Source organism: Babylonia areolata, chromosome 1, assembly GCF_041734735.1.
Source record: "Babylonia areolata isolate BAREFJ2019XMU chromosome 1, ASM4173473v1, whole genome shotgun sequence".
Classification (NCBI taxonomy): domain Eukaryota; kingdom Metazoa; phylum Mollusca; class Gastropoda; order Neogastropoda; family Buccinidae; genus Babylonia; species Babylonia areolata.
In genome coordinates, this window is record NC_134876.1 from 18,495,120 (window position 1) to 18,506,268 (window position 11,149).

The window sequence follows — 11,149 nt, forward strand, 5'->3', positions numbered from 1 at the left end:
GAGTCTATGTTTTAACCCGGTGTTCGGTTGTGTGTGTGTGTCCGTGTGTCTGTGGTAAACTTTAACATTGACATTTTCTCTGCAAATACTTTGTCAGTTGACACCAAATTTGGCATAAAAATAGGAAAAATTCAGTTCTTTCCAGTCATCTTGTTTAAAACAATATTGCACCTCTGGGATGGGCACAAAAAAATAAAAAAATGAAGCCTAATTATATGCAAACTGCATTTACTGTTATATTTATATATTTTGTATTCTCTAAACTTGGCATTTTGACCTCTTATTCTGACACAACAACTAGAGGAGTCATTATTATCATTTTTTGTTCAAACAGGAACTTCTTTTGCTAAGCATGGAATTTTTATTTATTTTGCAAACGTTTTGGTACAGATAGTAAAAAAGGGAAATTACTCTGTAATTAATGCTAGGGGACGTAATTTATCACAAGTGAGTCTTGAAGGCCTTGCCTCTCTTGTTCTCTTTTTTTTTTTTTTTTATCCTTTGTCATTTTCCGTAACAATCCTGACCTCAGATGAAGAAATGGTGACTGCTGGACCTTTTGAAATGAAGTTAAAAATGATAATAGGTGGTGTAGAATGAAGATAAAACAACGTTCCGAGCACTTTCGAGTCTGATACTCGAAATGTTTTATCTTCATCTTGAGACATCTTTGATTTTACACCACCTGATATTATTTTTTTTATAATCCAGAGCTCAAAACAAAACGGACAAACAAAATTTGTGAGGATGTTGTTAATCCTTTCTGTTGTGCTATTTGTCTTTGTTTCATTTAGTTATTTTTAGTCGTTTTCTCAGTGTGTGTGTGTGTGTGTGTGTGTGTGTACATGTGTGTGTGTGTGTGTGTGTGTGTGTGTGCGTGTGTGTGTGTATGTGTGTGTTTCAGGGCAGCTTTGGGAGGCCATGCATACATCTGTCAGATTTTGATCAAGTATGGGGTGGACCCCAACATTCGTGACCATTCTGGGTGAGACCGCGTATTGTTTTTTTCATCGGAGCTGATGTGAGCAGGAAGCCTGTGGGGTTTTTGGTTTTGATTGTTGTTGTTTTTGTTGTTGTTTCTTTTAAGGGATGGTGTTGATGCTTTCTGTATTTGTGATGCAAACTGTTGTTGAACAGGAAGAATCAGAATCAGAATTTTACTCAAAGTTCAAGTTCTTGTAGCTGTTTCCAATGTGTGTGTGTGTGTGTGTGTGTGTGTGTGTGTGTACATGTCTTTTTTTTGCAATTTCCTCGTAATGGGAGTGTGTGTGTGTGTGTGTGTGTGTAAAATATGGTGCACTGATTATAGGTTCACAACCCTATGAGATGGTGCTTAGACCTTATTGAATAAAATTCTGACTCTGATTCTGTTGAAGAGGAAGAGAGAACCAGTGTGTTGACGGGATCAGAACATGGGAAGGTATCTAGAGAGGCACCATGGCAGAATTGGTTAGGCTCTGGTACTTCTGATCCAGTGTTGTCTATTGATCAGTTTGATCATGAAAATATAATGATAATAAGTATTTATATAGGGCTGAATCTTGTGCAGAGACAAATCAAAGCGCTTTCACACCAGTCATTCACATAACTCTGAACTTGAGAAACTGAAGACAAAGAAATGGCTGGGGAGAGAGGCTATCTTGGAAAGAGGTGGGTTTTAAGGCCAGACTTGATAGAGCTGAGTGTGGAGACCTGACAAAGCGTAAGAGGAAGTTCATTCCAAATGAAAGGATCTTCTCCTGCCATCGGATCTTGTAGATGCGCCTCAGACAGGTGTTGAAGAATGTCTGAATCTTCTGCTGCATCATCTGTGTTGTCTGCCATGTCTCGCATCCATAGAGCAGAATTGACTTCACATTGGATTTTTTTTGTTTAGGAAGGTTAAAATGTTGATAGGAGAGGACTGGGCTCCACCTGTCTGTGTGGAGCCCTAGACACCGTCTGGAATGCTGTACGTGAAAGCCTGTCTGGCATGAAATGATAATAGTGTTTGATTCAGCCTTCATCACTTCTGCTACTATTGTAGATTAAGTATGTTGTTTGTATTGCGTTTGTGATATGAAATAATCTGAACATGCTCTGTTTTGTGCCCCCCAAAAAAGAAGAAAAAAAACAAAAGAAAAACAGAACAAAAAACAAACAAAAAAAACAAAACCCGTAATGTATCGCGGAACCACAAGCTGTATTTTTGGCTTAACTTGACGTTCAAGAGGAAGTGGAAGAGGGGTCAGGATTGCAAAAGTTCAAGAACACGAAACAAGTAAGGCAACTCTGGCTGTTTTATCTGACAAGCAGCATTGGCTGGAGTTGTGTACCTTTATCTAATTTGTGACAAATAAATTTGCTTGCAAAGAGTGACAGATGTTAAGTTGATACACACTGACACACACATATGCATGCACATCTCACTTTTTGAGACGTAAATGAGGAAGGTATGCATACAGATCTGACTTCATATTATTCAAAGTTGGGTACTAGATTAAAGAATAATTATTTTATGTCCTAGTCAGGGGTATCAGGAATGTAACACACACACACACACACACACACACACACACCCACACACACACACACACACACTTACTCACATAATCATACGCATGTTTACATTAGTCAGCATCAGCATACAGTTGTACACCTGGCATTTTCATATTTACATACAAGAGGATGTGGTGGTGTGTGTTTGTATGTATGTCTTTGAATGCGAAGATTCTCAGTGATGTCTGGGCTTATTTATGTATGTCTTAGATTATATGTCTAATTGTAAAAGGATGTATGTTAAAAATTGTCACTTGAGGGAAAGAAAAAAAGTTTTAATTACACATACTGTACTATGACCCACTGAAAAGAAAAGAAGTTTGGAGACCAGTAATTTTTTTTCTTTTCATACAGACGCACACCCTTGCACTGTGCGGCCTATGGCGGCTATGTGAACTGTATGTCTGCCTTGATGGAACACCAGGCTGATCCCAACACACAAGATAAAGAGGTAATGAATGGATTTTCCTCAAACCTTTACATTGTTTGTGTTCATGATAAGTGGTGTGGAGTGATGGCCTAGAGGTAATGCGTCCACCTAGGAAGCGAGAGAATCTAAGTGCACTGGTTCGAATCACAGCTCAGCCGCCGATATTTTCTCCCCCTCCACTAGACCTTGAGTGGTGGTCTGGACGCTAGTCATTTGGATGAGATGATAAACCGAGGTCCCATGTGCAGCATGCACTTAGCGCATGTAAAAAACAACAAAAGGGTTGTCCCTGGCAAAATTCTGTAGAAAAATCCACTTCCATAGGAAAAACAAATAAAACTGCACGCAGGAATAAAAAAAGGGTGGCGCTGTAATATAGCAACGCGCTTTCCCTGGGGAGAGCAGCCCGAATTTCACACAGAGAAATCTGTTGTGATAAAAAGAAATACAAATACAAACAAATACAAATACACACTTTCATACACACAAAACATGCGTAGACAGAGAGAGACACACATATGCACACACATACACACACAGACATGCATGCATACACACACACACACACACACACACACACACACACACACACACACACAAAGACACACACGCACACGCACACACACACATACACTCATTGTAACATTCTCACTGTGTGTGTGTGTTTGTGTATGTGTGTCTTTGTGTGTGTGTGTTGTGTTTGTGTATGCCTTTGTGTGTGTGTGTGTGTGTCTTTGTGTGAGTGTGTGTGTGTGTATGTGTGTGTGTGTGTGTGTGTCTTTGTGTGTGTGTATGTGTTTTTTTGTGTATGTGTGTGTGTGTGTGTGTGTACAGGGCATGGCATGTCTACACTGGGCGTGCAGCAAGGGTCACCTGGACGCCGTCAAGTTGCTGGTGGAGAACGACGCCTTTCCTAACCACATGGAATTCCGGGAGGAGAGGTAGGTCTGCGGAGGTGGGGGTACAGGGGGGAAGGTGGTAGAATGGTTAACTCATCCAACCCCAGTCAACTCGTTCCATGGTTACTTCCTCTGCAGACCTGGTAAGAGTGTTCTCTTTCCAACACACTATTCTAATTTCATTTGTTCTTGTTTGATACAGCTGGCGTTCTAAGCCTGAGTCATTCACGGATAATCCGGAAGCATGAAAATCGAAGCTTAATTTGACCGATTAAATTAACTATTCTCTATCAATTTTTGCCTTTTTTTTTGAACAACCCTACTGTTTACTGCAGTGGTCTCGTGTAGTGTTGGTCCAGGGGAGTTGTAGCAGGCATGTGGCTGTGGGGTAGAATGAGTTAACTCTCTCCATACGAACGGCGAAAGAGGACGACGTTAACAGCGTTTCACCCCAATTACCATCATCAAAATATTGCAAGCGGAAGGCTCTTACACTGAAGAGGTGAATGTTGACAAAGATACCACAATTCTGACGACGGAAGCTAAAAGTTGGGTCATTCAGACACCCACTGAACATCCGAGGGTTCTGTGTAGAGGAGAAGAGAGGACTGGCCGTACTGAGTGAGTTAAAACGCTTTTTGTTATTGACTCTCCAACAATGGTGGTGAAAACGGTGAAGGAATGAATCAATGGGTGGATGGAAAATGCCTCACTCAGTTGGTCAGTTCTCACCATCCCTTCCTTGAGGGCTTCAAAGAGAATAAAGTACAAAAATCAGCACCTCTCTGTGGAAGGTGGCAGAATGGTTAAGACGCTCATCTGCCAATATAGAGAGTCCGTGAGAGTCTGGGTCCGAATCCTGCTCTCGCCCTTTCTCCCAAGTTTGACTGGACTATCATTCTGAAGGTCTAGTCATTCGTATGAGATGATAAACTGAGTTTCCCGTGTGTAGCACACACTTGGCACACTGAAAAAGAACCCATGAAAACAAGAGTGCTGTCCTCTGGCAGAATTCTGTAGCAGAAAACCACTCTTATAAGTAAACAAATATATAGGCATGCACTCAAGGTTTGACTAAGCTTGTTGGGTTATTCTGCTGTATATGGATTTGTCCAAACATAGTGACGCGTCCTTGAGAAATTGAAACTGAAACTGAAACTGTGGAGGTGGGGGGGCTGGGGAGTGTGTGGGGGTGGGTGGATGGGTGCGTGGGTGTCTTGGTGAGAGGGTGGGTGACAGGCAATAAAATGCATTTGTCATGCTTGAAAAGAAAAAAAAAATTGCGCAGGATATCCATCTGTTAAAGTAGATGAACAACAAACAAGCAAACAAAAACAGGAGTAAATGTTCAGCACAAAATGATTTCATGGAGACAAACCGGTTCCAGTGTTCAGCTGAGCTTACAAAGCAGTGAATTTTAACACCAAAATAAACAGGTTCCAGTTTTCAGGTTAACCAGACACTGTGGCAGAGTGGTTAGCTTTGTGGACTGACAGATGTGAGAACAAGGGTTTGAGCCCCATCAAAGAAGCTTGTTTTTTTCTTCTTTTTTTTTGGCTTGCTGCCAGGTAGTTGACCAGATAGTTCACCACCATAGCCGACTTAAGTCGACATCAGAGGGTCATGTTAAATGCACCGTTCTCCACATCATAACAGAGCTTGACAGCTGTAGCCAGCTTTGCCATGCAACAGGAAATTAATGATAATAATATGATAATAATGGATACTTATATAGCACACTATCCAGAAATCTGCTCTAGGTGCTTTACAAAAACGCTTTTGTTAACATAAAACATTACATCAATGTTACATACACACACCAAAATGTGACTACACACACACACACACACACACACACACACACACAATGCATACATACATTTTAACATACATGTGTATCTAACAGCTACCCTAACACATACACACACATAGGCAGGCACAAACTTACATAAACACATGCACACACAATACACATTCATATGCATGCATGTACCAGTATTTATGTACACATACATATGTATACACACATAGTCAAGCACAGCTTAACATTCCCCCCTTGACTGAGTTTAAAGTGAACAAGTTCACCGTGTTGTTTTGAATCATGTGACTGATAGTGTCAGGTCTGAAATACTGAGCGCAGGGGAGTGTTTTTCACACTGGAACTTAGCGGCGAAAGAGTTAACTCACTTAGTACTGCCAGTTAGCTCCCCTGACTTTCCCCACAGGTGACCCATTTGTATGGGTAAGAAATAAAATCGCCAAAAAAACGAATGTAAGAATTTATTAACTGAAAACTTCCAAACTGATCAGTAACATAATGAGTTAGTTGGGGACAAAATATAAAACTTCCTCATTTCTTATGTTATCATACAGTGAGACGATGGAAGTATTCATATTTTTGGTTCGAAATTTGCACACACTGATGACTTGAAAACGAATCCAGGAAGGCAAACAGAGTTTGAAACAGATTAAATTCAGAATGATGTACAGCCCCAATAGGGCCGCTTTGTCTAATTCTGTTGTCTGCCTTGTGACTGAGAAGAAATTGGGTCAGGTGCCATTCTTGACACACACTGTTCACGTGAACCAGTCACTAAAATAACTCTCCTCTCGGGAGTACAGCAACACACTGTGCATGTATTGGTCGCAGTGGAGAGTGGAAAGGTCAGTTAAGATGTTCTTAGCTTATAACATCATTATGAAAAGCAGGTGCCACTCCAAAAATTCAAAACTGTCTAAAGCCCCGATCGGGCTCCTTGATCTGAAACGATTGTAAACAGTATGGCCTCGATCAGGGCCTTTTGTCTGGAGTGAGTTAAAGAAAGCAGTGAGGGTGATGCGCAGGTACACCCCTCTGGACTATGCCCTGATGGGGGAGCATCACGACGTGGCGCAGTACATGATAGAACAGGGGGCGCTGTCCATCACCGGCATCCAGGACATCGCCGCCACCAAAATACAGGTCTTTTTTTTTTTCTCTTTCTTTCAGGTGTTTTTATTTTTATTTTATTTTATTTTTTTTTAACTTTTGACTGTTTCTTTTATTTATTGTAGCTAAAGCTAGATTTTTTGTGTTGGTTTCTTTGTTGTTGTTGGTTTTTTTTTGGTTTTTTTTGTGAAAGGTGAATTTAGAGGACACTGAAAAGTTCTGCAAATGAGCAGGACAGTTTCAGCATCTCTAGAAGAATTATTTTTCATTTTGGCTGATTGGTTTTTGTCGTGTCTTTTACTTGGTGTTTTTTTCTTCCTTTCTTTCGCTTTTTATAATTCGTTTTTACTTTGACTGACTGTTTTAGTTCAGGATTTTAAGTGCGTTGGGTTACGCTGCTGGTCAGGCATCTGCTTTCCAGATGTGGTTTGGATGTGGTGTATGGATTTGTCCGAACGCAGTGATGCCTCCTTGAGTAACTGAACTGAACTGAACTATGATTTTAAAAGTTGAATTTTGGATGGTTTTTTTTTTTTTTTTATTTTTATTTTTTATTAAAGGAGAATTCAGAGGACACTGAAAAGTTCTGCAAATGAGCAGGACAGTCTCAGCGCCCAAGAAAAACCAATTTTCATGTTGGCTGATTGGTTTTTGTCATCTGTTTTACTTTTTTTTTTCCAAATTATTTTTCTATATGATTTTTAAATGAAAAGCAATTTACCAGTGCACAGCAACAAAACACTAATGGAGATAAGAAATAAAAGAACTGTGTAACCCTGACAGTTCATAAAACTTACAGTCAGCATTTCAAATATGAACTCAAGCTTACTGTATACTCTATAAAGATTTTTAACCCCTTCAGTGCTGCTGACACTTAACCCCTTCAGCTGCTCGCTAATAGGTGGAGGAGCTGTCACCTCAATGAGTTAAGAAAAATTGATAGGTCAGGATGTCAGTCATTACTGTGTGTGTATGTGAACCTCTCCCTCTTTGAATTAATTGCTTTACTTTTGTTCAGCAAAATCAGTTACATATCAAAAAGTACACAAAAAGTAATGGTGATGAATGCCTTTCTAAAAGTAATGGTGATGAACGCCTTTCAAGAATGCCTTTCAAAAAGTAATGGTGATGAATGCCTTTCAAGAATGCCTTTCAAAAAGTAATGGTGATGAATGCCTTTCATCCTCACGCCACACTGATCACATTTCACCAAGGTTCAGTGGTCAGTTAATAAGCATGTCATTGATTCTTCTTTTTTAATGTGCGCATTTGATATTCTGCATGTGTATACACATGAAGGGGATTCAGGCACTAGCAGGTCTGCACATATGTTAACCTGGGAGATCAGAAAAATCTCCACCCTTTACCCACCTGGCGCCATTAACGAGATTCGAACCCGGGAGCCTCTGATTGAAAGTCCAATGCTTTAACCGCTCAGCTATTGCACCTGTCAGTTTTTCTTAAACACACACACACAGACACACACACACACACACACACACAGATTGATTAATAAAATTATTATGTGTTTTTCATTCATTCATTCATTTACCATTGCACTTGTGTCTTATAAACCTTACAGTTTCATGACAATAAAATCTATTCTATTCTATTCTATTCACACACACACACACACACACACACACACACACACAAGGCTGACCAAGGAGATAAAAAAAAAAATGTCCTCCATCAATGAACCCACCAGACACAGTGGCGGGGGGTGGAACCCAGGAACCTCAGATTGAAGGCCCAGCGCTTTAACCACTTGGCTGTTGCACCCGTCATGTGATTGATTGTTTGCTTCGTTGGTTTTTCTTTCAGTCAGCATTCAGGGGCTACAGGGTCCGCAAGACCTTCATCGAGCGCAAGAAGTTGTTGATGAAGCATGAGATGCTGAAAAAGGAAGCGGCAAGGTGAGATCAGAGATGATTCTTCTTCTTCTTCTTCTTCTGCGTTCACTCGTATGCACATGAGTGGGCTTTTATGTGTATGACCGTTTTTACCCCGCCATGTAGGCAACCATACTCCATTTTCGGGGGTGTGCATGCTGGGTATGTTCTTGTTTCCATAACCCACTGAACGCTGACATGGATTACAGGATCTTTAACGTGCATATTTGATCTTCTGCTTGCATATACACACGAAGGGGGTTCAGGCACTAGCAGGTCTGCACATATGCTGACCTGGGAGATCGTAAAAATCTCCACCCTTTACCCACCAGGCGCTGTCACCGTGATTCGAACCCAGGACCCTCAGATTGACAGTCCAACGCTTTAACCACTTGGCTATTGCGCCCGTCGATCAGAGATGATGAAGTTCTGGTTGTTTTTTTGTTTTTTGTTTTTTTTGTTAACAGGACTTCTATCGCTGATGTCTGTGTTGACAAACTCACAACTACTTTATGAATGTAACACTGATTTGATATGTAATCCTTATTGAGTGGGAAAATGTGGCACACATATTATTTTTTTCCTATGCATGACAAAAGTAAGTCCAAAATGTGGCACAAGTATTACTTTTCCTGTGCATGGCACTAAGTAAGTGTCCTATATGACATATTTCAGTGACCTAACCTGTTGAACGTTACATATGAATACCAGAGCACAATATTGTTTGGGAGAGATGTTATATAACCAGGTTTTTTTTCAGTTTAAAAAATGTAACACCAACAGAGAACATTAGATATCATGGTATGAAAGTTTGCCACACCATTTTCTTAAACATTTTCTTTCTCCTATTAATGGAACAGAAGATATATGTAGAGCATGTGGTTGCTATGTACTGCTGTGGACAGTTCAGCTAGCACTTTATGTATTTGCTTAATCATTAAAAAAACAAAAATTTCACCGTTAGATCTGTGTGCATAACACACTCTTGCAAGCATATCAATTGTGTGTGGTGGGATGCTTGCAAGTGTCTGTGCATACGTGCGTGTGTGCACGCATGAGTGAGTGTTGCAGGGATGTGTCTTCTAGAGGTCGTCTAGGTTGGGTGGGGGGTTGTTTGATGTGTGAGTGGCACGTGTTTATCTTTGTGTATGTGGGGTGGGGAAGAGATCAGGAAGACGGCAGTGAAATGTACAGTGCTTTGAGCATTATTTCTGAAGAAAACGTGCTGTATAAATGTCTTAAAAAAAAAAAAATTTACTATACAGTGGTTATTGTTTTTTTAAATTTTTTTATTTGGATATCATTCGTATTGGGCTTTATTGATTGGTTCATTCATTCATTCCATTTCATTTCCTTTCATTTCATATCCTCTACAAGCATCAAGCACTCCACTGGTTAATGCATTTCGATTTGGATGTGATTTATGTCTTGCTTCGTTTATTCATTGATTCGTTCATTCATTCATTCATCCATCCATTCACTGATTTATTCATTCATTCATTTATTCATCAGTTCATTCATTCACCTATTCATTTGCTGATTCATTCCCTCATTTATTCATTCCATTTCCAGGAAGAGAGCAGGAGAGGGGAAGAAGAGCGAGGAGCAGCTGAAGAAAGAAACAGAAGAACCGACCCCAGAGACCCCAGCCACCAGCACAGAGCACCACCACCACGCCCCTCCACAGGAGCCACCGTCACCCCAGAGAGAGCAGTCACACCAAGATGAGCAACCTCCTCACGAGCAACAGCAACAACAACAACAGCAACAACAACAACAACAACCGCAGCAGCCGCAGGAGCTGCCAGAACAAAACCAGTGCCCTCCTGAAGAAGTGGAGCAAGGCTCACAAAAACCGGAACCACCACAAGGGCAGGCAGACAAAGAGCGCAGTGACGAACATAGTGAACAGCATCTTCATCAGCAAGAACAGAGCCAGCTGGACCAGCATCCACAAGAAGACTCAGCCCCACCCCATCATCAGCAGCAACAACAACAACAACAAGGGGGAAGCAGTGAAGATGACTGTCGTCACCAGTCCACAGAAGGTCATGCTCCTTTAGACACGCAACACCCCTCCACAAAAGAGGAAAAGGATGGAAGGGATTGTGACCCTCAGAAACAGAAACAGGATGGTGGTCCTGCACATGCTCAGCATCCGCATCCTCATCCACATCCACATACACCACTCGGAGGACAAGACCCGAACCCTGAAGACCCAAATTTGCACCGAGAGACACAGCATAGTGAAGAACAGCCTCTGCAACAGCAACCACAACAACATCAACAACTGCAAGACCAAAATCCGCAACAACAAGAGCAACAAACACAGCCACAAACACAACAACATCTACAGCAACATCATGAATCTTTGCCAGAACTAGAGCAACAACAACAACAACAGCATCACCATCAGCATCGACACACACAGAGAACTTCAACACAGACAAACTCTGCAGAG

At 41.0% G+C, this 11,149-nt stretch overlaps 1 protein-coding gene across 3 annotated transcripts in view; it reads left to right on the forward strand.

Moving 5' to 3' along the window:
- The window catches only part of LOC143280346 (uncharacterized), a 103,250-nt gene that overhangs the window by 27,625 nt on the left and 64,476 nt on the right, over positions 1–11,149 (forward strand). For all 3 annotated transcript variants that reach the window (XM_076584995.1, XM_076584983.1, XM_076584989.1), the window contains exons 13-18: positions 905–985; positions 2,893–2,989; positions 3,803–3,909; positions 6,712–6,829; positions 8,621–8,712; positions 10,261–11,149. The exon at positions 10,261–11,149 is cut by the window's right edge and continues 560 nt beyond it. In XM_076584995.1, coding sequence (XP_076441110.1) covers positions 905–985; positions 2,893–2,989; positions 3,803–3,909; positions 6,712–6,829; positions 8,621–8,712; positions 10,261–11,149 — 1,384 coding nt within the window. The remainder of the gene's footprint in view (positions 1–904; positions 986–2,892; positions 2,990–3,802; positions 3,910–6,711; positions 6,830–8,620; positions 8,713–10,260) is intronic.